Source organism: Syngnathoides biaculeatus, chromosome 20 (genome assembly GCF_019802595.1).
Source record: "Syngnathoides biaculeatus isolate LvHL_M chromosome 20, ASM1980259v1, whole genome shotgun sequence".
In the NCBI taxonomy this organism is placed as follows: Eukaryota; Metazoa; Chordata; class Actinopteri; order Syngnathiformes; family Syngnathidae; genus Syngnathoides; species Syngnathoides biaculeatus.
Genome location: NC_084659.1, coordinates 194,277 through 221,858, shown reverse-complemented (window position 1 = coordinate 221,858; position 27,582 = coordinate 194,277). Strand labels below are relative to the sequence as shown.

General features: G+C 41.3%; 4 protein-coding genes across 9 annotated transcripts in view; 2 read left to right on the top strand and 2 right to left on the bottom strand.

Moving 5' to 3' along the window:
* LOC133493804 (zinc finger protein 239-like) overlaps positions 1-27,582 on the bottom strand; it is a 72,379-nt gene that overhangs the window by 15,761 nt on the left and 29,036 nt on the right. The window lies entirely within an intron of this gene.
* On the top strand, positions 6,104-27,576 carry LOC133493802 (gastrula zinc finger protein XlCGF57.1-like). Of its 4 annotated transcripts, none has more exons than XM_061807623.1 (4): positions 6,112-6,239; positions 8,917-9,073; positions 15,521-15,636; positions 15,905-16,042. In XM_061807623.1, exons 1-4 carry the CDS (start codon positions 6,234-6,236, stop codon positions 15,932-15,934), a joined length of 309 nt encoding a protein of 102 aa, XP_061663607.1. In that variant the 5' UTR covers positions 6,112-6,233; the 3' UTR covers positions 15,935-16,042. The 4 variants fall into 4 exon arrangements, with proteins under 4 accessions (XP_061663603.1, XP_061663607.1, XP_061663604.1 ...); XM_061807620.1 differs by lacking the exons at positions 6,112-6,239; positions 15,521-15,636; positions 15,905-16,042 and adding exons at positions 6,672-6,802; positions 6,904-6,956; positions 20,621-26,421; XM_061807619.1 differs by lacking the exons at positions 15,521-15,636; positions 15,905-16,042 and adding an exon at positions 20,621-27,576 and having other exon boundaries at positions 6,104-6,239.
* Positions 6,796-27,582, top strand: part of LOC133493809 (gastrula zinc finger protein XlCGF57.1-like) — a 176,643-nt gene continuing 155,856 nt past the window's right edge. Inside the window, exon 1 of the mRNA XM_061807654.1 lies at positions 6,796-6,950. The gene's annotated coding sequence lies outside the window, so the exon portion shown is untranslated. The remainder of the gene's footprint in view (positions 6,951-27,582) is intronic.
* LOC133493828 (uncharacterized) lies at positions 15,871-20,614 on the bottom strand. 2 transcript variants are annotated; one of them, XM_061807726.1, is made up of 4 exons: positions 20,140-20,614; positions 19,620-19,746; positions 19,159-19,271; positions 15,871-17,142 (listed from the first exon to the last, which is right to left on the bottom strand). In XM_061807726.1, exons 3-4 carry the CDS (start codon positions 19,232-19,234, stop codon positions 16,172-16,174), a joined length of 1,047 nt encoding a protein of 348 aa, XP_061663710.1. In that variant the 5' UTR covers positions 19,235-19,271; positions 19,620-19,746; positions 20,140-20,614; the 3' UTR covers positions 15,871-16,171. The 2 variants fall into 2 exon arrangements, with proteins under 2 accessions (XP_061663710.1, XP_061663711.1); XM_061807727.1 differs by lacking the exons at positions 19,620-19,746; positions 20,140-20,614 and having other exon boundaries at positions 19,159-19,329.

The window sequence follows — 27,582 nt, the reverse complement described above, 5'->3', positions numbered from 1 at the left end:
GATGCTGGACGTAAATACTTCTGGCAGAAGACGCAGCGACCAACAGCTCCCTTGTGATAGGCACCATGTCAGGCCCTCGATATTGCTGGACCACCTCCACTATTTGCCTTCGAGCAATCAGTGACTCTTTACTTAGGTTGTCCTCGGTGACCTCCTTGTTTGTAGAGAAGCCTCTTTCCACAGATGCCTGTCCATGGGACAGGAGCAGCAGCTGCTTTAGCCCTATAGCTCCTGGAACTGCTGGCTTTCGTGCTGATGCAGAGTGGAGTGGAAGAGCGTGTCCAGCCTGTCCTTAGAGATGTTGAAGTCAGAGAACGCAACCCCAATCTCCTCATCTTCTTCGATCTTTTCACTGGAACAGAATCCTGTCGCAATTGCTTTCCTCCACCCTTCTGTGATCCACCATGATGTTTAAGGTTTTTTGGAGTTTTTTGTTGTTCTCCTTTTCATCTTCCATGGTAATGTGCCGGGGGGGTCCATCCAGCTTAGTAGGCGGACTAAACTGAATATGATGGGGGCCTTCTCCAGCAACTTTTCTATCATCTTTACCAGGAATGTTTGGTAGCTCATTCTAAATTCCTGCTTTACACGGTCGGTTGCAATGCCAGATTTCAGAAGCAGTCTCTCAGCAGCAAAGCCTTTGTCTACTTTCGATAAATCCACCCATTGTGACTTGTCACCCACATTAATCTTGACAAGGCTGGTGAGGGAGGCTGCCTTTTCGTTAAGGACTTCAGGCTTGATGAACTTTTCCATCAGAGTCTTGATGAGGGTGCCCATGTCCTTTGCGATGAAGGGAAGCATAGGCTTGTCAGTCTGGTACAATTTCAAGAATGGTTCCACCAGCCTGGCGCACATGAGAAAGAAGTGAAGCTTGGCAACAAAGATGGGGTCCTGTGCTGCTTTCTGAACAACAGTGAAGGAGCTGTTCAGGAGCCATCCAGCTGCCTGGCAACTGATTCGAAATGCGTTAGAGGATGTGGAGACCACAGCTTCCAGTCTGCAGCAAACGGCGGGTGGTCATCTTTTCTATTTGTTCTTGAATTGATTTGTACAGCTTCCAATTAACATTGGGGCCATCCATCGAGATCTGGAGCAGCTTTTGGTGACCAAAGTCACACACGATAGGGTCCAGACGCTCCTGAAGATCAGTTGCTGCTGAATGTCCCAGGAATTCAGAGGTGAGGTAGCAAGTGCGGACCCGGTCATCAATCCACAATCGCACATGAATGTCCAGTTGCTTCTCTTGCATCACATGATTTAGAGACTCATCAAAGAGGAGGACATACTCTGATTCAGCCTTCACTTTCTGCCTCAGTAGAGATGAAAAGTGGGCAGCGATGCCAAATGTAGCCAGGTATGAAGTCTTCCATTCCCCACAGTGGTAGTTTTTAGCAATGTCACTGTCTGGGAACATGACTGCAAACACTTTAGAATTATTTTTGCAAGATTTGTAACTGTAATGGCTGCAGATCACTTTTAAAGTCCACACGATCTCTGCCTTTAACGAGTCCGCCTTCGTGGATTGAACTACATTCATAAAGCCTGATTTCTGGCTGGTTGAAGTCGATGCCTGGACAACTGTAGGTGCGCATGCACTGCTAGTACCACTGCCTGAAGTTGATGCTTCACTATCTTGATATTTTAGAAACAGATTCCTACCAACGGAGATGAGAGAGTCTTCGTCAAATCAGCGTGTCTCCTTTTTTTCCGGTGCGACTCCAGCGCTTTGACGCCCATCTTTCCTAGCTGGTAACTCTGCTTGCACAGATGGCAGTAAAACATGTGCCGATCTTTTGCATCTCGACGAACCCAGCTTCCAAACTCCTTACTTTCAACCCAAGCATCTTGAAAAATGCACTTCCCCATGATACAAGTTGGATCGATGAAAGACGTGACGAAGACGAAATGAAATGCCGACTCACGGAAACGAACAATGGAATATCGACGACAAGATGGCGACTCGTTGTCAACACGGTCACTTCCGTTGATAATTTCTAGCTGTTTTAGACGCCAGACGGATCGCTTTTTTTTTTTTTTTTTTAAATAAAAGATAATTTTTATTTTCCGGGAAAATTTTGCCGGTAGAGGTCCTCCCTTTGATTTTTTATAATTTAAGGCCTTTTTAGAGGCTTGACCGGTTTTCGCGGATTTTAAGGACTTTTAGGAGCCCCTAAATGCACCTTCGAAAATTTAGGGGTTTTAGGGACTTTTAGGGATGCGTGCGAACCCTGTACATAAATGCAAAAATACACGTGTACCTAGTTTTTAAAATCCTGGATATGGCTCTTTTGAAATGACATTTTTAAATATTTGGCCTTTATGGCTCTCTCAGTCGAAAAGGTTCCCGACCCCTGGCCTATCCGTTACTACCACAAACAGGAAGGGGCTCAGCGCGGACCCCTGATGCAGTTTTTCTTCTACGATGGAGAGACAGTTTGTGACGAAACAGACATTGTTCAACAAAAGCACTTAGAATCCATCTATTCAATTTCTGAGCAGCTTATCCCCACAAAGGTCGCAGGACTGCCGTAGCCTATCCCAGTTATCTTCGCACAGGAGGCGGGGTAAACCCTGAACTGGTCAACAGCCAATCGCAGGGCACATAGAAATAGACAACAATTCACACTCACACCTATGGGCAATTTAGTGTCTTCAATTAATCTACCATACATGTTTTTTGAATTATTATACCAATTGTATCAGTATCGTATCATAACTCGCTAATCTGAACAATGACATGATTGATCAGCTCTGCAAAAGACATTTGTCATCGCCGTCTTGGACAGTATATCTCAATCCAAAACCCAGTTTATTTTTATGTGGTACTATTTTTTTGGCTCTACAAGATCAGGATCCACTAACACATTTCCCCTCCCCATTTTCTTTGATAATACAGTTGGCGTGAGCCACCCTTGTTGTCGTCAATACGGAAATTAGTGTATAAAGTCGCATTTGAGTTGACCAAATAAAAGCTCACTGATCGTAAAAAAATGGATGCAGCGGTATCGAAATACAAGCTTTTATTGCAGTAGTCTGACATAATGCAATGGTGAAAGAGATCCTAATCTCCGCATTATGTGCCGTCTCGCATCTGCCTCGTTTTTCTGATCGCGCTGACGTTTGTTTTGGCCATCAGATATTTACAGTACTGCATCAAAAAGATGTGAAAAAAACTATAAACTACTCTATAAAAATAAACTTGCTTTTAGATTGAGCTCTACTGTGCATGATGTCTTTCTTGGAGCCATATAATGACATCATTGATCAGATCTGTAAATTATGACACTAAAACCAAATAAATCATCATAAAGTCTCTTTTATAGTTTTTGTCTTTTGATTTTGTATTATAAGTATCTAACAGCCAATGGTTAAGAAAAAAAAAAACACAGACAACATAGAAGAGACGAGGTGGCTAACAGAAGACCCCAGGGTTCATACTCTTCCAGAAAATGAAAATTCCCTGAATTTTCCATGACTTTCCAAGTATTAAATCCAAAATTCCATGACTAATATTGGATTGACTTATTGTTATAGACAGCAATATTTTAGCTATATGATCGTGTGTTTTCACTTAAATAATAAGTGCCAAAGCTCAATGTAGTAGACGCATCATAATGACTGTGAAATTTATGGTTATTAAAAATATAAACTATAATTACATGTTGAACATGTATTTTCATCTAAGGTTAATGTTATATTGCCTATATTTAAAATACAGAACTAGCTATTTATGCTCTATTGTCTGTGCTTTTATCCTCGATCAGCCTGTGCCAAGGTGGAATTTTAACGTTATACACCATATCGTCCTGTACTTTCTACTCCGGCTTCAGACCAGACCTCTTTTACTTAAAAAAAGAGAAAATCTCATCCAGATGTAACCCCTTTTTCTTCTATTATTCACATAATCCAACATTCATTAAAGCAACAGCACTTTTTTTTTTTTTACTTTTACCATTATTGTCGAGCGCAAACACAAGCAGCATGTCTAACTCTTTGCTATACGCTGCCCAGACTGTGTGGGTGGACAGTGTTTGTAATTATGAGTGTTACCACTTTAAGAGCCGAAGTTGGACGGAGTCAGGTAAGCTACCGGGAGACTGTGTGCTTCCTTGTCGGGCAAAAAAAAAAAAAAAAAGTCAGGCTGGCTGTGATTCACTGCTGGATTGGTTTTCATGTGCGCTGAGAATGTCTATGTATTTCTACCCATAAATTTTACGCGCGTGATTTTTCATGCTCGATTGTGCAGATTTGTGCAATGAGTGCGATTGCCCTAGTCACAGTGACTGAAAATTCCAGGACATTCCCCGACTTTCCAAGACCTGGAAAAGCCGACGTTTCTTTCCATGATGTTCCAGAAAGTCCCTGACCCGTATGACCCCAAAAAAATTGAATTGAAAAATCTCACAACACACCAACATACAAGAATATCATCAAAAGTAGATGCATTCATTTACTGCCATCAAATATAAGACCATTAATTAGTTCTGGCCGTAGCATTAGCTCACTGACATAGATAAATGAACAAAGATGCATTATTTTGTGTAAATATACATGTATTTTCAATTAAGTCCACAAATGTATATAGTAAATGAACAGGTCAATTAAATCAGTGTCAGGGCTTCATCTTGTGATGGGATCGTTTTGTTTTTATCTATTTCACTCGCTGATCTAATTTTTAGGAGAAAGTCTACACAGGCACGAGGAGAACATGCAAACACTACATGGGCGAGGAAGGGATTTGAACCCCAGTGCTCAAAACTGTGTGGCAAAAGCGCTCACCAGTCATGCACCGTGCCGAAAAAGACAACTAAAATTAACGACTCAAGACAATCGAGAACATTTTCAGACAGAGCCTCAAAGAATGTAGTTGTTGGTGCGTGTGTTTATTTTAACGCGAGAGAGCCCAAGACATCCAAATCCAATTTAATTTCCATGGACTAAATTTATCAATACGCGTCAAAGACATCACATTTGGAAAAGTTTCCCAATTTACTTCCGGTTTATATGATGGGTCTCATATGACCCAGTGGGCCTTAATTCCCAAAAAACAATGCCTTTAATGCAGACACATGTGAGACGTTTAAGGGTAAGAGTAACTGTGGTGTGTTGTGAGCCCTTCATGACACTGGCTCATATGTTGACCACATGGGTACTCTAGGGTTAAGCACACTTCAGTGTAAGTCTTGTCAATCCTTACCAGTCGGTGGCGAAAAGAAGAAGACTTTGCTTCAGGCTTGATTTCTTACTGAGAGATGTGTTGATCACAGACGCGTCTCTTTGTTAGCAAGCTAAGCTACCCCGAGAAGCTTCAACTTACACTAGACGACTCCAATCGGACACAAAGATTAAATGAATGATGTTTTGGTCCACTGAAGTAGTGATCAGGGGCGTCGAGGATTTACAACATTCGGTCCAAAGTCAGGAAGATTGACGAAAACCGATCGAGTCTCCGACCGCGTGGCGAGAAGGAAAAATTAATCGCTTGGGCGCCTAAATATTTAAGGCCACAGATCACTGGTGCTGGCCCTTCAAAATAAAATCCTATCTTTTGACTTCAGATGGAGTCGCCATAAGAGAGAAGCCCACACAGGAAGTCAACCCACAGCATAGTCAATGTCGAAAAACATTTTACCAGACAGGCTTCCCTGACCCGGATACGAACCCAGCGGGCCGTCGTGGTGAGAGAACTAAATCATCACCACAAGACCCAAACCCTATCAAGACGGCCTTGAAACGTTTATTTAAGATAAACGTTTATCTTTTTTTTGCCAGCTGCCAAATGGCAGGAATTTCACTTATCGACACCCCCCCCCAAAAAAAAACCCCATCTCGCCATTGCTTGCTCATCTACGCCACAGAATTTACAGTTCCATCAACATGCACCAATTACTTAAATAACAGTGTTAAATCATCAATTTAGTGTTCAATTGGCATGACAACCATCAACAAGGACATATATCCAGTAACAGCATATCCACTTCTCTAAAGACTGAACTGACAGAATGAGAGACAGATGAATGCCGATTGTGCTCCATTATTATGACAGCTTCCTCCCCGGATAAATGCGAAGGGGTTGCGTCAGGAAGGGCATAAAAACTGTACCTAACAAATATAAGCGTTCATCCATTGGCTGGCAACCAGTTCAGGGTGTACCCTAACTCCTGCCCGTTGACAGCTAGGATAGGTTTCCAACACTCCCGCGACCCTTGAGGGGATAAGCAGCTAAGAAAATGGATGTATGGATTTTTGTGATATGACGGTGTTATTTGGAAATGCATTCGATTATTGTCCGAAATTCACAGCCAGCCACTCGGATTTTGTCTTGTTTAACCACAACTTAGTGTCAACTATCACCTTGTCAGACTGAACGCTTGTGTCCAACTTCCAGATTAGCATTTGTCTCGAAAAGGGGGGACCACGTTCCATTTTTAGATGGGTTACATTAAGGGAAAAGGAAGGAAAACCCCATTATTAACCAGTATCGAAAATCGAAAGGTTGCTACACGTTAAATAGTGAAAGGTTTTGGTTCGGTTCAGAGAAAGCCACGCTCCAATGTATGCTTTATTTGTTGTGACGCCGAAGATGAGATCTTATTTTGAAAAGGGGCAGCTGGTTTGACTTCAGTCGGCAGGAGTGGGTGGTCTGTCGCTTTAAATATTACAGGCGCAGGGGATCCTGGGTAACATCGCTTACTTTTTCTTCTTCTTACCCTGCAATAGAAGATTCGTTCGGCTTGAGTAAATCTTGAACAGATTGTTGTGATCCACGACGCGGGACGCCCCTGATCACTACTTTCATGTACTAAAACATCATTCGTGAAATCTTCGTGCCGTTGAAGTTTCTCGGTAAAGCTTAGCTTGCTAACAATGGGACGCGTTTGTGATCAACACTTCCCTCAGGAGAAATCAAGCCTGAAGTAAAGTCTTCTTCTTTCCGCCACCGACTAGTAAGGGTATGACAATGCACACCATCAACTAAATTCTGTCGGCTTTGTCCGGGAGTAAAATAATCTCACTTTTGTGAGTCGTGGTTACAGTATTATCGTAACCTGGATTCTGAATCCGGGGGCGCGGTGGACGACTCGTTAGTACACAATGCTGAGGAATGGGGTTCAAATCCCTTCGTCGCCTTGCATGTTTTCTTCGTGCCTGTGTGGGTTTTGTCCTAAAACAACACAAGACAATCAGAATTTTTGGTGGCGATCAGCAAGTAAAAAAAAAAAAAAACGATCCGATCACAAGATGAAGCAATGACTTTTTTTAAATGACATGTTCATTTACTACATACAATTGTGGACGTAATTGCTGATATACATTTACAATAAATAATGCATCTTTGTTTATCAATTTGTGCAATCTATCCCATTTATCTATTTATCCCAAGCTGTCTTTTACAATACACAATTGCATGATTTACCATTTCCTTTTGTTGACTTTGATCTTCTTCTTCATTTCCTTTTGGCTTGTCCCTTAGAGCGCCACAGCTTGTCATCTTTTTCCTACGAAGCCTATCTCGTGCATCTTCTCTAACACCCACTGTCAGTTTTTACACCGGATACCCTTCTTCACACAACCCCTCTTGGGGAGTAGAGGCCCCTGTGAGATACGAACTCTGGTCTACCAAAACAATGCTCTAACCACTGAGCTATGGGGCCTCTTCATTAAAAAAAAAAAAAAAAAAAAAGACGAAAATGCATGAAAAATAAGATGCTGTACTTACCAAAACCGGGAGTTGAATGATGAAGAATGAGGGGAGGCTGTGCTTAGCTACTGCTAGCGGTAAATTCTTCCTCTGTGTCGTTGCCGTTCTGTTCTTTCAAAGTTAGGAAAATATGCAGTGCCTTTTCCCTTAAAGCCCAAGTGTCATCCCTATAAACATTCTAAAATAGATATTGTAATGAAAAATACATATAACATTATTCACTTCAATGTCCATACGAAAAAATAAATGTGAGCGGAGAGCGCGTCATCCATGCGCAAAGTTGCAGAAGTGTCATTCTACGATATCCAAGTGGTCGCCATATTGGCTGCATCCTCCGTCCGTGACGTCACCCGGACATTCGCCAATGAAAACACGCGGTGTACCCTATCTATGGGAGACGAACACATCCCTTCTGACACGGAAGCTCTTTTCGAAAAGGACAAAAGCACACAATCGAGTGAAGTTACCGGGGCAATATTACAGTATTGTTTCGAGCCATATTCAGATGATATGCCGTCACGGCCAAACCGCATCCCCGTCCGATCCACTTATGTGGCGGAGATCAGCCATCGTGGCTCATGCAGCCAGCAGGTGTGGCAGATTTTCTCTGCAGGTGGCATATAAGGAGGAGGTGGAGCTGAGCCATGCTGCTTTTAGGGGTATGTTCAAACCCGCCGCAGTACTTGTTGAACACCGTCCATCCGGGGCGCATTACTGCCTACCTGTTATTTGGAACCCACGAAGCTCTCGTCCTCTCCACCAGTGCAATCCATTTTTCATAACAAAGAGGGGGCTCTTTCAAACTTATGAAGGCTAAATCCATTCTCCCGAGTGTTCAAGCAATGTCCAGGAATGCAATGAGCCGGAATTTTGGCTAACACGAAGGAACAACAAGCTACCTTCCCGGAGGTAAAACTAATGGAAATAAATGAGTCCACTTGGGGGCGGCACTGTCCTGTACGTCACTTCCTGCTTTTTCTCGAAAACAAATCCCTCGAGAGGATTTTCATGACACGAGTTAGAAAAACCTGTATACGTCAAAATCATGTTTTGTGGTGAAAAAACATGGGACCATATTGGCTGTGGGTTTTAATATACCAAATATCATCCATTTCATGACACTTGACCTTTAAGCTACAATGTCCAAATCTGAATCTTGATATAATTAAGATATCCGATATTCATTTGATTTTCTCATCCCTCTTATCTAGCGCAGAAAGTGTTGTGATCATCGTGTGAAGATGTGTGCAAGAACAACCGGAGAGTACAAGGAGGAAGTTCGCGGACCCAAAAAGGAGGAGAAGCCACAACATCAACTACTGGACGCTGTATTCACTCTGCAGCCTCCAATTGTGCTACGCAGAGCAGGTTGGTTTATTTGTTGTATGCATTCTAATTTGATTGATATTCTTATTTACACTCCCCGTTTGATGATTCATTTTCCATCCATCCATTTTCTTTGCTACTTATCCTCACGAGGGTCGTGGGGAGTGCTGGAGCCTATCCCAGCTGTCAACGGTGGACACTGTAGTAGTGATTGTTGTACTCGGTCGGGACTTACGTGGTCACAGATTCACTCAAGGGAAAATTGAAAATAAAGTGTTTCCCCCCATTATTTGCAGGGGTTACATTCCTAACACACCAGCGAATAACAAAAATCACATACAGTAATGAACTCTGGCTATACTGTCAGCATGCATGTCAACACAGGTTTTAGCGTCCATGTAAACTACCAACTAATGATGGCGCTCACGAGGCAATGAACTATTGCGTTTTACATCGGTAAGCAGACGCTTACATTGCCCCACACACTTCCTGTGCCAGAATATTCAATATACTCTGTCAAGCGTACAGTATTTACACTTTGCAAACTTGAGACAAAAATTACAACAGGACAAGTCTCTAGTTAAACCATAATAAAACAAGAACATTTTATTTGTAATTCAGAGTTAACATTCTTCACTCTGAGCATATTCCTGGCATCCCATCTCTCCATTGGCTCAGAGGGACGTCAATCTTTACCCGTGATGAACTTCCTGTAGCTTCTTCATCGAATCCATTGTCATACACTAGCCCTCAATCGTAGATGAGTACAACATCTTTGTGAATGTATTTGTCTTTTTTAACCCTCGGCCCCAAGAAGTTGATGGCCAGTGCCAGTAAGATACAGTAATGGAGGTCATAATTTGTGAGGAAGCAACCGCCATATTTAAAGTGCCGCTGACGCTTTGGGTAGTTACAGTCTTTAACCAACAGCTTGAGTTCTGTCACAAAGTGCTCAAATGACTCAGAGTTACCTTGAACCTTCTCGTGAAACTTATATCTAGTGGTTTGCTTTCGGAGTGAGGTAATCAGAGAATTTTTCGGAGTAAGTTTTTAGCAACTTATGTTCGTCTCCGGTCAGTGTCCACATATTGCCGACATCCCGTCCTTTTTTGCCACCACAGCAGGAGGTACTGCAGTTTTCCTCTTCAGCTGTTTTTAAGCGGTCCTGTGAACATGAGTTTGGCGTATTGCTTGAATCGCCGCCACACATCTGGGTAATCGGATGAGACCCAGTCCATCCTTGGGCTTGGAACACCAAACATACGCCTCCATCGTGGTCATTTCATCGTCGTCTTCGTTGCCCCCTCCTCCCCGCGCATCCCCCCGTGAGTCCGTGGTTATAGTACCGTCACTCTGACACGATGTTATGATCTTGTTGTCGTGTTATTGAATAATGTAGACGTGAGTCCAACTGTACTGTTTAATGTGGGTGATATTTATTTTGCTCCCCCCCAGAACCCCCCCCCCCCCCCCCCCCCGCCCGCCAACTTCTCTAGCTCACTTCCTTATCGGCCTGTCTCATCGCGCCCATCTGACGTCAACACAATCACACCACATTTGCTATATACGAGAAGGACTATAGCTCAATCTAATAATAATGAGACGATACTTGCTCTCAAAGTTTCACATGTGGCTTCGTTCTTTATTCCTCATTCCAGCAAAAGTCTCTCAATCGCCTCTGGTTACAGTGTTCGTTTGTCAAAGGACTTTCAAGATAAAAGCTCAAACGATAACTGTAGCCAAAACATTACAGTATACACTTATCACTTCCTAGCCTTGATATGTAGACACGATCGTCCCGTCCAAAATGGCGTCGTAAACTAAAAACACATGGTCGGCGTGACATCACTGAAAAGTATCTGAAAAGGCAAATGTTATTTCCAGCGAATGTTCCGGAAATGTCCAAAAGAAGGAAGGCAGTGTGGCGTTTGTTTTCTTGTAATTGTCCGAAAGCAGCAGTATTAATAAAAAGTTCCGTCGACAGCCATCCTCGTCCTTATAGGAACATTCTACAAATCCACGTCCGACAACGTATTGGAGTCCTCCTCTCAGAACATAACAAAAGAACCACGTCATAAAAACTGAATAAAGTATGTAAGTCAGGGGTGCTCAATGTGTCGATGTGTGCGGCTCGCCGTTAGTGGTGGCGTGGGCCGCCATTTCCCCCAATGCAGAGATGGGTCGGGCAGGGAGGCCGGCACCCAGTATGGTCACAACGGGGGCGCGGAGAACACTCTAACACCCACTGTCTTCATGTCCTCCCTCACAACATCCAACAACCCTCTCTCTCTTTTGCCTGGCAGCTCAATCAATCTTCTACCAATATACTCACTCTCTCGCCTCTGGACATGTCCAAACCATCGAAGTCTGCTCTCTCCAACTGTGTCTCCAAAACATCCAACTTTGGCTGTCCTTCTATTGAGCTCATTTCTAATCCTATCCAGCCTGCTCACTCTGACCGAGAACCTCAACATCTTCATTTCTGCTACCTCAAGGTCTGCTACCTGTTGTTTCTTCAGAGCACCCCTGACATATGTAATAAAGCACATAAGAAAGGAAAATAAAAAGAGTAAAGAATGAATAATTAAAATCACATTCTAGACACACATAACACGTACAGTGAAGAAAATAAGTATTTGAACACCTTGCTATATTGCAAGTTCTCCCACTTAGAAATCATGGAGGGGTCTGAAATTTTCACCGTAGGTGCATGTCCACTGTGAGAGAGATAATCTAAAATGAAAAATCTAGAAATCACAATGTAGGACTTTTTTGATTATTTATTTGTGGGATACAGCTGCAAATAAGTGTTTGAACATTTGAGAAAACCAATGTTAATATTTGGTACAGTAGGCTTTGTTTGCGATTACAGAGGTCAAACATTTCCTGTCGTTGTTTACCAGGTTTGCACACACTGCAGGAGGGATTTTGGGCCACTCCTCCACACAGATCTTCTCTAGATTAAACAGGTTTCTGGGCTGTCGCTGACAAACACTGAGTTTCAGCATCCTCCAAAGATTTTCTATTGTGTTTAGGTCTGGAGACTGGGTAGTCCACGCCAGAACCTTGATATGCTTCTTATGGAGCCACTCCTTGGTATTCCTGGCTGTGTGGTGTGGGTCATTGTCGTGTATTTCGTGTGTCAAGTATTTCAGCGAGGGGTATTTCAATGGTATTTCTATGCATATCGACAGAGAAACCATTGATATTAGCGCTAGATCTTTCCGCAGTCAGAGGAAGACCGAGAAGCCACATAATATAATATATTATAACCCAAAGACGAATTCGTCATTGACAGTTTCCTGTTTTTGTGTTACCTATCACACTTGTGTGCAGAATCTGTATAGCCATTTGTGAACCGCCGTATGAAGGAAAAGAAGGCGAGGCTTGATTTACGAGTTGTTTCTCTCGTTTTCTTTGTGTAACGTCACGCGCTCCCCTCAATAATTATTCTTGAATTAGTGCCGAACCTACGTAAGTCCCGACCGAGTACAACAATCACTACTATAGTGTCCTCAAACATCCTTCCTTCAGTCTTGGTGTCTCGGTGCACGTCGAAGGCTTTTAGGACTGCTAGTCCGGTTTAGCTTAGCTCGGTAGCCGCCAACAGGGACACGTTTGTGCAGTCAGATCATCGCAAAATATCGCTCAACACAGATCAAGTGTGACAATCATTCACACGTAGCTATATTATGCAAGCGAAGAACTGCTAATTCATTTATATGAGACATGTATTGAAAATCAAATATAGGGCATACCTTCGTGCTAACACAGTCCGGTTTAGCGTAGCCGCGAACAAAGGGACACGTTTGTGCAGTCAGATCATCGCAAAATATCGCTCAACACAGATCAAGTGTTTCAATCATTCACACGTAGCTATATTATGCAAGCGAAGAACTGCTAATTCATTCATGAGACATGGATTGAAAATCAAATATAGGACTTACCTTCGTGCAAACATAACTGTTCCGGTTGATGGATTCAGTTGATCATGCGGTCTTCCACAAAGTTTGATCCATCAAAGACATTTTTCGTACTGGGTCTTCGGTTTTGGAAAGGGTACGAATTGAACTCCACCAACTAGCCTTTCAGGATACCTGTCGTCACTATTATAAAGTCCGTGACTACACCTCTTAACCATATCTATTGTTAAAGAACCCAAATACGCGATAAAACGCCAACAGAAGCTATACTGGACCATGCAGCGGTGTCTGAGAAAACTGGGGGCCCAAAAAGGGGCGTGGTTTTTCTCTGGCCTCTGATTGGTCAGTGACGCGGATGATGCAATTTCTACGGAGGGGTCAATTGATCCCTTCATACAGGGCACTTAACCACGCCTCCTGAAGTTACGTCACCCCACGCTTGCTAACCTCTGACAAACAATTAGCAAAAATGGTGTCGGAGGAAAAAAGTCGAGAGCAAAATTGTCCGATTTACCAGCTGATTTTTCACTCGCATTCTTACTGAATATTGAAATATCGTTGAAGAGCAGATAGCAGGGCTTTAAGTATTTCAGCGAGGGGTATTTTAATGGTATTTCCATGCATATCGATGGAGAAACCATTGATATTAGCTGGAGATCTTTCCGGAGTAATAGGAAGACCGAGAAGCCACATAATATATTATAACCCAAAGACGAATTCGCCATTGACAGTTTCCTATTTTCGTGTTACCTATCACACTTGTGTGCAGAATCTGTATGTGTATCTGTATAGCCGTTTGTGAACCGCCGTATGAAGGAAAAGAAGAAGGCGAGGCTTGATTTACGAGTTGTTTCTCTCGTTTTCTTTGTGTAACGTCACGTGCTCCCCTCAATAATTATTCTTGAATTAGTGACGAAACTACGTAAGTCCCGACCGAGTACGACAATCACTACTTGAGTGTCCTCAAACATCCTTCCTTCAGTCTTGATGTCTCGGTGCACGTCGAAGGCTTTTAGGACTCGCTAGTCCGGTTTAGCTTAGCTCGCTAGCCACCAACAAAGAGACACGTTTGTGCAGTCAGGTCCTCGCAAAATATCGCTCAACACAGATCCGGTGTGTCAATCATTCACATGTAGCTATGTTATGCAAGCGAAGAACTGCTAATTCATTTATATGAAAATCAAATATAGGGCTTACCTTCGTGGAAACATATCTGTTCCAGGTGATTTTAGATGGATTCAGTTGATGATGCGATCTTCCACAAAGTTTGATCCATCGTAGACATTTTTCGTACTCGGTCTTCTGTTCCGGTTGATTTTAGATGGATTCAGTTGATCATGCCGTTATCCACAAAGTTTGATCCATCGAAGACATTTTTCATACTCTATCTTCGGTTTTGGAAAGGGTACAAATTGAACTCTACCAACTAGCCTATCAGGATACCTGTCGTCACTATTACAAAGTCCGTGACTACACCTCTTAACCATATCTATTGTTAAGGAACCTAAATACGTGATAAAACGCTAACAAAAGCTATACTGGACCATGCGACTTTGTCAGAGGTAATGGCGGACGCCAACAAGGGGCGTGGTTTATGCAGATCTCTGGCCTCTGATTGGTCAGCGATGCGGATGACGCAATTTCTATGGAGAGGTCAATTGACCCCTCCGTACAGGGCACTTAGCCACGCCTCCTGAAGTGACGTCAAGCCACGTGCGCTTACGTCAGACAAACAATTAGCAAAAATGGGGGCGCAGCACGAAAAGAATAGAGCGAAACTGTCCGATTTACCGGCTGATTTCTCACTCGCATTCTTAGCTGACTGTGAAATATCGTTGAAAAGCAGACAGCAGTGCTTCAAGTACTTCAGCGAGGGGTATTTGAACGATATTTCCAGGCGTATCAACGGAGAAACCATCGAAATTAGCGCGAGGTCTTTCCAGAGTCAAAGGAAGACCGAGCAGCCACATACATTGCATCTGCAGTTGAATCCCACAAGGATATCCGAAGCTCACTGTACATGTCAAGCGGGGTGAGTGCATTTGTTATATTTTGCATGTTATTATTATACATTTGTGGAAAACAATTAACCATACGTGAATTTATCTTTATATAACCTAAAGACGAATTCGTCATTGACAGTTTCCTATTTTCGTGTTACATATCACACTTGTGTGGGGAATGTTTACATTACCTCTATTTTATCCCGAAAATACTACCCATTGAAGGAGTAGATACTTTCCAAAACGTCACTGCTCAGTGCTTAAGCCAAGTTTGCGGGAAAGTTGGTAGTTCACAATCTAAATGTACACCAGATTCAGTCACAGAACTGATAATTTTTCTTTGGCTTTAAGAATTTTTCATTGAGCCACGGCCCTCTATGGGATTGTAATATAACAATGTCAATACATCCAAAACCTGTAAAGGCTCTAAAATACAAATCTCTCATTTTTTTCAGTGTTTCTGGATCCTGTTCACATATTGTTGGGCTGGTAATAGCATTACAACAATGGCAGATGATGGGCTTCACAGAAGTGCCATCTAGATGCATGCACATCTCTTCCAGACCAATGGAGCAAGCCAAGAGGTCAAAAGATTGAGCCAGTTGCAGTTCCACAAATTGTATTTGTCAACCCCAAACTTGTAAGAAAGAAAAGACCTGCAAACATTGACAGACTGCAGGTAAATTTGATTTGCTTCATTACGCTATAACACTTTGGTTCTGTCATCACCATAATTTAAATTTCATTTCATGATAATTTAATAATAACAATACCACACATGCACCCATTTTATATTACTCATACACTATAATTCTTTTAAGTGTAGTTCATAATACACTCTTGTGAATACTGTTCATGGACATTTTATTGCATGATGTGACAAAAACAACCAACAATGAATCAACTTGTCAAATGTTAATCAACTGTCAAACTCCTTTATTTCACAGAAACATTCAAGTCCAACAAGAAGATATTGATCACTTAAAGTCTTTGGAAGACTGTTCAATGGCCTATGTGGTGTCCAGCCCAAGACTGACAGTGAACACTCATCTGGGTACGGTGCCTGTGGCCGGTGGTCTTGCAACATCTGTAAGTTTCACTTTCTTTTTATACACAATGGCATGAAATTGGTTAGAAAAGAACAGACATACCAAATCTGTGCAATTGAAGACATCAGTGACAAAGGAATGCGGCCACTCAGTATCTTGAAACTTTTAATTCGTCTGATCGCTCTTTCCACATGAACTCTGTGTTTGGCAATTTTTTTGTGTAAGGTTCACATCATGTGAATTCATTTGTATCCCTGATTTGGCAAAAGGTGGAATGTTCAGTTTAAGTCCAACATCCTCTACTTCTTTCACAATGTCAAAACATTTGTCAGCCATTATCCCATCACCCGTTTTCAGATATCCAATCTCAACAAGTTGTTTCAACATAGACTGAAATCCAGATTTTTTAAAGATTTCCTTATCAGAAATCGATCCAGCAAACAGCATAGAGCTAAATATAACAGACCCTCTGGGATCTACAGCAACTAAGGCTTTGAGTGTGTTACATGATTTGTAAGTACTGTAGGTTTGAGACTGGGCATTGAGTGATGAAGGCTTCTGAATTCTAATTTCAGTACAATCAATAATGCTGAAAGTATCTGGGAATTCCTGTCTGTAATTACCTGGCATGTGTTCATATATAACATCTCTGGGTGGCCAGATGCATACTTCACCAAATCGGAGATACATGTAATTCACCCACGAGTTGAACACAATGCCAACAACTTGCTTTGTAAGACTACATCGAAAAGCTAGGTCTTGTAGGTCAGAGTCATTTCTTAGTTTGCATAGAGTCAATAGTAATTGATCTTTAAATGATATCTTCTTTATCTGAGAAAGATTGCATTTGCCAACATATTTTAAAGGGCATGAATCAGTGTCAGGCACCAAAAACTTGAAAATTGCATTGAATGTGTCCTTGGAAAAGCCTGTGTAATAATGCATATGACTCTCATCCTCCATAAGCACATCAACAGTGAAAGATGAAGATGTCACATTGTCGTTCCGTCTGAACTTTTCTTCCAGCATGTTGAGCTGTCGTTTGGTCTCCAGGTGTTCAAGTGTGTATTTGGCATAATCTCTCTGTAGGATTTCCTTTTCAGCGACTAACGACATCAGATCCATTGGTTCAACCCCTGCAAAAAATTAAAATCTCTATAATTTTTGACAGTATGTTTAGATAGTTGAAACAGTTTACATGGACATGATGATACAGTGTATATTTTTCAAACTGTAATCACTCATTAAATGTTTATTTTTCAGGCCACGTTCTTTGAACTAGAAGATGCAAGGAAAGTTGGGACCTGTTGTGGAAACATAGCCTTCCCTCAATCGGCAAAAGTTACCCCAGCTAAAATATTCAAGACATGGTTCACTGAACTAGTGACAAGAACAATGTATCAAGATAGAAGAAAGCACAAGGGACCAAGCCAACAGTACTCTGTGGCACAAAGAAAGAAAAAAACGTCCAACAGCATCAAATTTTGGTGCAATTTTGCAAAGAAAGAAAATTACTGATAAATTTCTGATGGAATTAATCGACCCAAAGCGTTTCAGTTCTGTGCAAACTTCATGTGGCCAAAAAAACAAAAAAGTGGCAGTTGCACAATATATCAAGAGTACAGGAAACCATGTGCATGACTGTGAACTAATAGTGAATCCCAAATTTCCATATCTTGGATCAACACCCGATTCCAAAGTGTGCTCTGATGGAATTACAGGACTCCTTGAGGCCAAATGCCCCTATTCTGCACGGGATGTAACTGTACAAGAAGCCAGCACTTTAGACAATTTCTGTTTGGAAAATAATTATGGACAATTGACCCCACCGTACAGGGCACTTAACCACGCCTCCTGAAGTGACGTCACGCCACGTGCGCTGACGTAAGACAAACAATTCGTAAAAATGGCAAATACAATACAATGCATTCTTAACTGAGACAGACGCCATGCTTCTGATTTCATTCAATCATTCAAACGTAGCAATGTTATGCTAGCGAAGAACGTCTCATTCATTTATACGAGACGTGTATTAAAAATCAAATACAGGGCATATCTTCGTGCAAACACAGTCTGGTTAAGTTTCAGCCGCGAGCCGGCAAGAAAGCGACACGTTTGTGCAGTCCGATCATCGATAAATATCGCTCAACAAGGAATAAGTGTGTCAATCGTTCACACGTAGCAGTGTTATGCTAGCGGAGAACGTCTCATTCATTTATACGAGACGTGTATTTAAAATCAAATTTAGGGCATCTCTTCGTGCAAACACAGTCTGGTTAAGCTTCGGCCGTGAGCCAGCAAGAAATCAATACGTTTGTGCAGTCCGATCATCGCTAAATATCGCTCAACAAAGAATAAGTGTGTCAATCGTTCACACGCAGCAGTGTTATGCTAGCGAAGAACTTCAAATTCATTTATACGAGACATGTATTGAAAATCAAATATAGGGCATACCTTCGTGCAAACATATCTGTTCCGGTTTATATTAGATGGATTTGATGATGCCGTCTTCCACAAAGTTTGATCCATCGAAGACATTTTTCGTACTGGGTCTTCGGTTTTGGAAAGGGTACGAATTGAACTCCACCAACTAGCCTTTCAGGATACTTGTCGTCACTATTACAAAGTCCGTGACTACACCTCTTAACCATATCTATTGTTAAATAACCCAAATACGCGATGAAACGCTAACAAAACCTATACTGGACCATGCAATGTTGTCTGAGAAAATGGCGGGAGCAAAAACGGGCTTTGGTTTATGCAGATCTCTGGCCTCTGATTGGTCAGTGACGCGGATTGCGCAATATCCATGGAGGGGTAACTTGAGTCTCAAAAGTTATCACAACTATTACTACCAAATACAAGGACAGCTGCTCACATCTGGAGCTGAGTTTTGTGATTTTGTTGTCTACACAAGAGTAGACCTATTTGTTCAAAGAATATACCCAAACATTGACTTCATGGAAAATATGTTGAATAAGCTGAGTGAATTTTATTTCCAACATGTGCAGTCTCATATCAGAAGATATTGAACTGACCCATGAATTACTTTTTAGGGTTGATTACATTTGTGTCACATAGGATGTTTGTGTTCTTCCCTATATGGATCGTAAACTTCGTTTTGTTGTAACTTGAATAAAGAAACATCTTACATCTTGAATGCACCTGAGTCGCAGTAGAAACTGTTCCGGTAGATGTGTCGCCGTTGGTGCCAATATCTTCAGTCATGGTGCTTTCCTCAGGCTGAGTACTTAAAGTTGATTCCCTGGGAATGATTAAATAATAACTGAGTTTTATACATAAAGAAACTGTTGTCCAGCACTGTTATGCTTCCAGAATTAAAAATTCACTATGTTATGCACAATGTTTTGAACAGTTGTACTTTAATCTTGTCATTTATATATATATATATATATATATATATATATATATATATATAAGGGGAGTGCTTCCTTGTTTTTGGACATTAAAAGTGGATTTTTAAGCACTGCATTGTGACTTTTAACCCAGAGAACTGGCACATTATGCAATACAAAAATATAGTTATAGTTCAAAACACTTTGTTGTCTTTTCCATTGTCCAATGTTGAGTTATTGTCCATATAAAACCATACCGCTCAGTTGCAAAGTTCAAACATTTTCTTTTTAATGGTGCCTTCCTGGTTGATTGAGACGACAAAGGGAATCCGCAGGAAAGGGGTCTGGTAATTTCTTGAATGGTAGTGACTGGTTTACGAAGTCCTAAAAAAGGGAAGAAACAAACGTGTTTCAAATCAACGATATATTATAGATTCGAAATATAATACATTCTTAACTGAGACAGACGCCATGCTTCTGATTTCATTCAATCATTCACACGTAGCTATGTTATGCTAGCGAAGAACGTCTAATTCATTTACGTGAGACATGTATTGAAAATCAAATATAGGGCATATCTTTGTGCAAACGCAGTCCGGTTAAGCTTCGGTCGTGAGCCGGCAACAAAGCGACACGTTTGTGCAGTCGGATCATCGCTAAATATCGCTCAACAAAAAATAAGTGTGTCAATCGTTCACACGTAGCTATGTTATGCTAGCGAAGAACGTCTAATTCATTTATATTAGACATGTATTGAAAATCAAATATAGGGCTTACCTTCATGCAAACATATCTCTTCCGGTTGATATTAGATGGATTCAGTTGATGATGCGGTCTTCCACAAAGTTTGATCCATCGAAGGCATTTTTCGTACTGGGTCTTCGGTTTTGTAAAGTGTACGAATCGAACTCCACCAACTAGCCTTTCAGGATATCTGTCGTCCCTATTACGAAGTCCGTGACTACACCTCTTAACCATATTTTTTGTTAAATAACCCAAATACGCGATAAAACACTAACAAAACCTATTTGTTATTGTCTGAGAAAATGGCGGGTGCAAAAAAAGGGCCGTGGTTTATATAGATCTCTGGCCTCTGATTGGTGAGTGACGCGGATTACGCAATTTCTACGGAGGGGTCAATTGTGAGTTAGTAATAATAATAGCCCTTTTCTATTCCTACAGTGTGCAGTTACATTTGCAGTTAAATACTCTGAACAAATGAGATTTAACCACTTTGTGTTTGTCTTTTGTCTTGCAGATGTCAGTGAAAATCTTCATCCAGAGAGGTACCAGTTAGTGTCTCGTCAGGTTAAAGAGGAAGAGGAGGGTAAAGAGGTTCAACGGATCAAAGAGGAGGAGGAAGAGTTCTTACACATCAGAGAGGAAGAGCAGGAGGAAATTATCCAGGTTCCATCCACTGGTATCCATTTGAAGAGTGAAGGTCAAAGTGAGGAGAGAAGAGCGACGGCTCCGCCAAGCAGGAACAGCTCAAGTGATGGAGAGTGCAACAGTGGAGAATTGCAAACAGACAGGGATAATGATGATGATGATGATGATGATGATGTTGAACAGTCTGAAGGTGGCTTGACATGTCACACTGCCAACAAATGCTGGAAATGTTCTCAATGTGGGAAAACGTTCGTTTCTAAGGGCAATTTAAAACGACACATGAAAATACACACAGGAGAGAAGCCTTTTTCATGCACAGTTTGTGGTCAAAAATTCTCTTGGAAGGAACACTTAAAAGTACACACAAGAACACACACAGGTGAAAAACCCTTTTCCTGCACAGTTTGTGGTCGAATGTTCTCTCGGAAGGGAAACCTAGAACGACACACAAGAACTCACACTGGTCATAAACCTTTTTCCTGCTCAGTTTGTGGTCAAAGATTCTCTGAGAAGGTACACTTAAAATCACACACAAGAACACACACAGGTGAGAAACCTTTTTCCTGCTCAGTTTGCGGTAAAAAATTCACTCATAAAGGAGATTTAAAAATACACACAAGAACACACACTGGTGAGAAACCTTTTTCCTGCTCAGTTTGTGGTCACAGCTTCTCAACAAAGAAAAGCTTAAAAAGGCACACAAGAACCCACACTGGTGAGAAACCTTTTTCCTGCTCAGTTTGTGGTCAAATATTTTCTCATCTGGAAACCTTACAAGTACACATGAGAACACACACTGGTGAGAAACCTTTTTCCTGCTTAGTTTGTGGTCAAAGATTCTCTTGGAGGGGATCCTTAAAATTACACACAAGAACACACACTGGTGAGAAACCTTTTTCCTGCTTAGTTTGTGGTAAAAAATTCTCTCATAAAGGAGATTTAAAAATACACACAAGAACACACACTGGTGAGAAACCTTTTTCCTGCTTAGTTTGTGGTCAAAGATTCTCTTGGAAGGGATCCTTAAATTTACACACAAGAACACACACTGGAGAGAAACCTTTTTCCTGCTCCTTTTGTGGTCAAAGCTTCTCAAAGAAGGAAAGCTTAAAAAATCATACAAGAACCCACACTGGTGAGAAACCTTTTTCCTGCTTAGTTTGTGGTCAAAGATTCTCTTGGAAGGGATCCTTAAAATTACACACAAGAATCCACACTGGTGAGAAACCTTTTTCCTGCTCAGTTTGTGGTCAAAGCTTCTCAATAAAGGAAAGCTTAAAAAATCACACGAGAACCCACACTCTTGAGAAACCTTTTTCCTGCTTAGTTTGTGGTCAAAGATTCTCTTGGAGCGGATCCTTAAAATTTCACACAAGAACACACACTGGTGAGAAACCTTTTTCCTGCACAGTTTGCAGTCAAAAATTCTCTTGGAAGGGACACTTAAAAATACACACAAGAACACACACAGGTGAGAAACCTTTTTCCTGCACAGTTTGTGGTCAAATGTTCTCTCGGAAGGGAAACCTAAAACGACACACAAGAACGCACACTAGTGAGAAACCTTATTCAAGCTAACTTTATGGTCAAAGATTCTCTTATAAATATCAGGCTCAGACACACAAGTGTGCTGATGGGAATAGCAGAAGGTTGTGATGCATATGTGAAGATTTTTAAAAAATTAGTTACTATCTTCTTTTTCTTTTGACTTCTCCCTTTAGGGGTTGCCACAGCGTGTCATCTTTTTCCATTTAAGGCTATCTCGTTCATCTTGCTCTTTAACACCCACTGTCTTCATGTCCTCCCTCACAACATCCAACAACCCTCTCGCTCTTTTGCCTGGCAGGTCCGTCCTCAGCACCCTTCTACCAATATACTCACTTTCTCGCATCTGAACATGTCCACACCATCGAAACCTGCTCTCTCCAACCTTGTCTCCAAAACATCCAACTTTGGCTGTTCCTCTGATGAGCTCATTTCTAATCTTATCCATCCTGCTCACCCCGAGAGAAAACCACAACATCATCATTTCTGCCACCTCCAGTTCTGCTTCCTGTTGTCGCTTCAGTGCTGCTTGGACCCATTTCTTCACTTCTTTACCACACTCTCCATTGCTCTGTATTGTCGACCCAAAGTATTTGAAGTTGTCCACCCTCGCTATCTCTTCTCCCTGGAGCGTCACTCTTCTTCCTCTGCCCCTCTCATTCACTCTCATATTCTGTTTTAAGTCGGCTAATCTTCATTCCTCTCCTTTCCAGTGCATACCTCCATCTTTCTAATTGACCCCTCCGTACAGGGCACTTAACCACGCCTCCTGAAGTGACGTCACGCCACGTGCGCTGACGTAAGACAAACAATTCGTAAAAATGGCAAATACAATACAATACATTCTTAACTGAGAGAGACGCCATGCTTCTGATTTCATTCAATCATTCACACGTAGCAATGTTATGCTAGCGAAGAACGTCTCATTCATTTATACGAGACGTGTATTAAAAATCAAATTTAGGGCATATCTTCGTGCAAACACAGTCTGGTTAAGCTTCGGCCGCGAGCCAGCAAGAAAGCGACACGTTTGTGCAGTCCGATCATCGCTAAATATCGCTCAACAAAGAATAAGTGTGTCAATCGATCACATGTAGTGGTGTTATGATAGCGAAGAACGTCTCATTCATTTATATGAGACGTGTATTAAAAATCAAATATAGGGCATATCTTCGTGCAAACACAGTCTGGTTACGCTTCGGTCGCAAGCCGGCAAGAAAGCGACACGTTTGTGCAGTCCGATCATCGTTAAATATCGCTCAACAAAGAATAAGTGTGTCAATCGTTCACACGTAGCAATGTTATGCGAGCGGAGAACGTCTCATTCATTTATACAAGACGTGTATTAAAAATCAAATTTAGGGCATATCTTCGTGCAAACACAGTGTGGTTAAGCTTCGGCCGCGAGCCAGCAAGAAAACGACACGTTTGTGCAGTCCGATCATCGCTAAATATCGCTCAACAAAGAATAAGTGTGTCAATCGTTCACACGTAGCAATGTTATGCGAGCGGAGAACGTCTCATTCGTTTATACGAGACGTGTATTAAAAATCAAATTTAGGGCATATCTTCGCGCACACACCGTCTGGTTAAGCTTCTGGCCGCGAGCCAGCAAGAAATCAATACGTTTGTGCAGTCCGATCATCGCTAAATATCGCTCAACAAAGAATAAGTGTGTCAATCGATCACAGGTAGCGGTGTTATGGTAGCGAAGAACGTCTCGATCATTTATACGAGACGTGTATTTAAAATCAAATTTAGGGCATATCTTCGTGCAAACACAGTCTGGTTACGCTTCGGTCGCAAGCCGGCAAGAAAGCGACACGTTTGTGCAGTCCGATCATCGTTAAATATCGCTCAACAAAGAATAAGTGTGTCAATCGTTCACACGTAGCAATGTTATGCGAGCGGAGAACGTCTCATTCATTTATACAAGACGTGTATTAAAAATCAAATTTAGGGCATATCTTCGTGCAAACACAGTCTGGTTAAGCTTCGGCCGCGAGCCAGCAAGAAAACGACACGTTTGTGCAGTCCGATCATCGCTAAATATCGCTCAACAAAGAATAAGTGTGTCAATCGTTCACACGTAGCAATGTTATGCGAGCGGAGAACGTCTCATTCGTTTATACGAGACGTGTATTAAAAATCAAATTTAGGGCATATCTTCGCGCACACACCGTCTGGTTAAGCTTCTGGCCGCGAGCCAGCAAGAAATCAATACGTTTGTGCAGTCCGATCATCGCTAAATATCGCTCAACAAAGAATAAGTGTGTCAATCGATCACAGGTAGCGGTGTTATGGTAGCGAAGAACGTCTCGATCATTTATACGAGACGTGTATTTAAAATCAAATTTAGGGCATATCTTCGTGCAAACACAGTCTGGTTAAGCTTCGGCCGTGAGCCAGCAAGAAATCAATACGTTTGTGCAGTCCGATCATCGCTAAATATCGCTCAACAAAGAATAAGTGTGTCAATCGTTCACACGCAGCACTGTTATGCTAGCGAAGAACTTCGAATTCATTTATACGAGACATGTATTGAAAATCAAATATAGGGCATATCTTCGTGCAAACATATCTGTTCCAGTTGATTTTAGATGGATTCAGTTGATGATGCGGTCTTCTACAAAGTTTGATCCATCGAAGGCAATTTTCGTACTGGGTCTTCGGTTTTGGAAAGGGTACGAATCGAACTCCACCAAGTAGCCTTTCAGGATACCTGTCGTCACTATTACAAAGTCCGTGACTACACCTCTTAACCATATTTTTTGTTAAATAACCCAAATACGCGATAAAACGCTAACTAACCCTATACTGGACCATACAATGGTGTCTGAGAAAATGGCGGGAGCAAAAGCGGGCTTTGGTTTATGCAGATCTCTGGCCTCTGATTGGTCAGTGACGCGGATTGCGCAATATCCACGGAGGGGTCAATTGTTCCTCTGCCTGCTCCCTGCTACGATGTTACTTTGTTACTGACTCAGGAAAATCAACATCCTTCTGTGTGCGAGCTTGCTTTGTATCTTGTATTTTTAATTTTTTGAAAAGTTTTAATTTTGTAAGTGAGGGGATTACACTTTAAAGCTACAAAATGTAAAATATGAATAATTACTAACACTTAATAGGCCAGTGCCTACATTTTCTCATACCAACAATGCCAGTAGTATTTCATTTTCAATTTTTGTGATGAAAATGTTGCATTTGAAATGGAATTAATTCTTTCCCAATTCGTGGTGGGGGGGACATGGTGAATCTGTTTATGACATACGGACCATAAAGACCCATTCTTCCTTTGAGCAATGTTTCCGTTTTGTCTGTTTTCGTGATGTTGGTATCAAAGAATTAATTGACTGAAATAAGGCTGTCAAGAAACTTGGAGTTTTGGCCGAAATTTTTGTGCATTTGTGATCTTGAATGAAATACATCCCTTAAAACAATTAGGTAGACTTTATTTGTGTATCCAATCCATTTCCTCCATTTAAAAATTATTGAAATGTTCTTTATTCATCTGACAACCTCCAGAAAGAAATACAAAACATGGCCCAAGCGTTTGCTGTGGGGACCCCTAATGGGACAAGCAAATGTTGATTAAAAATAGTCCAGGGTGTAATATGATGTCACACAAACAAATGATGGAAATGTTCTCATTGAGGGAAAACTTTTGCTTGTAAAAGCAAATAACACATGTGAAGACACCCTGGAGAGAAAACCTTGCCTGCTCCATTTTTGGTCAAAGATTCTCTTCCAACAAGCTTCCGTTGAAAATTTTAAAGTTTAACAACAAAAATAACGACTATTGATTTATTAAAGAGAGACCGTAAATAGGAGGCCAGGTTGCTTGAATGTGCCTTTATGTGCATACGATCAACGTGTTTGCCACAGCTGGATCAGGAAGAGATGGATGATAGGCCGACGTCTTTTTTTTTTTTAATGACCAATGATGAAATAGAATGACCAAGTCACAAAGATCTACCCACTACAAAAATACAAAACATATTTATTTTAAAGTGTATTGAGGATTCTTTATGTGTAAATGTATGTTTGTGTGCGTTGCATTACCGCATGACCAATATTGCACAACACAGCATAATTAACTATGAACATTTTTTGTAACTATCAGAGTTCACATTGATGATCATTAAACACATCTAGAATTAGTCTTCATAAAATTATGCTATTGTAGTTACTTATAAATATATATAAATAATATATAATATAAATAACTACATATTGTACATCCATCCATTTTCTAAACTGCTTATCCTCACAAGGGTCATGGCGATTGCTCGAGCCTATCCCAGCTGTCAACGGACAGGAGGTGGGGTCCACCCAGAACTAGTTGCCAGCCAATCGCAGGGCACATAGAGACAAACAGCCGCACTCACAATCACACCTAGGGGCAATTTAGATTGTCTGTTTTTGGGATGTGGGAGGAAATCACATGTGGGAGGAGTGCCCGGAGAAACCCACACAGGCATTGGGGAAACATGTGAACTCCTATAGCCTAAATATAATTTGTCTTCAAATATTTTCAGTCAGAATAATTAGCGAAATAATTTCACCTGTTTTAATTATGCGATATTGTGTATTCACAAATTGTTTATTTTATGTATGCTGTGGATAATGAGTATATTGCATTCTGGGATATTTAAAATGAGGATTTGAGGTTTGCTACATAGTTGATACGTTGTGATGACGGAATGAACCAGAAGAAGAATGAAGGTTAGACGAAAAAAGATGGACAGTGGAAATATGGACGGTGGGGTGAAATAGTTTTTTGACCATCATCATCATCATCATCATTAACATCCATCCATCCATCATTCGATGTGGAAACAATTTTATTTACGTTATTTTGACAGTTTGAATTCAAGTAAACAGTTTCTTGAACCAATCCAACCATGGATTGCTTTTGTTTCCTTTTTTTTGAGCAAGTAAAGAAGGAACGATGCATCAATATTAGCCCTCATTGGAAACTACATGTTTAGTCAAAAAACTCGCTCTTTTTGGATGGATATATAGACTTTGGAACTCAAAACCACGTAGTTTGCGCTGGAGGAGAAAACACGTGCTCAGACATCGGAAGGATTTCGAACTGTCAGTTGATTGATTCGATATGAGCCCCAAGTAAACTGCCGTTATTGAAATTGCAGTAGAAAAAGCTACGATAGCATTCGCAATTGACCCCTCCGTAGAAATTCCGTCATCTGCGTCGCTGACCAATCAGAGGCCAGAGGTCTGCATAAACCACGCCCCTTTTTTTGCACTCGCCGTTCCCTCAGA

What these genes read in the sequence shown, in the direction of transcription:
- LOC133493802 (XM_061807619.1), top strand. An exon ending in AATTGTGCTACGCAGAGCAG is followed by an intron (nt 9,074 to 20,620) that starts GTTGGTTTATTT and finishes TTTGTCTTGCAG; the next exon opens with ATGTCAGTGAAAATCTTCAT.
- LOC133493828 (XM_061807726.1), bottom strand. Translation starts at nt 19,234, where the DNA reads ATGACTGAAGATATTGGCACCAACGGCGACACATCTACCGGAACAGTT. An exon ending in GACTCAGGTGCATTCAAGAT is followed by an intron (nt 17,143 to 19,158) that starts GTAAGATGTTTC and finishes AATTTTTTGCAG; the next exon opens with GGGTTGAACCAATGGATCTG.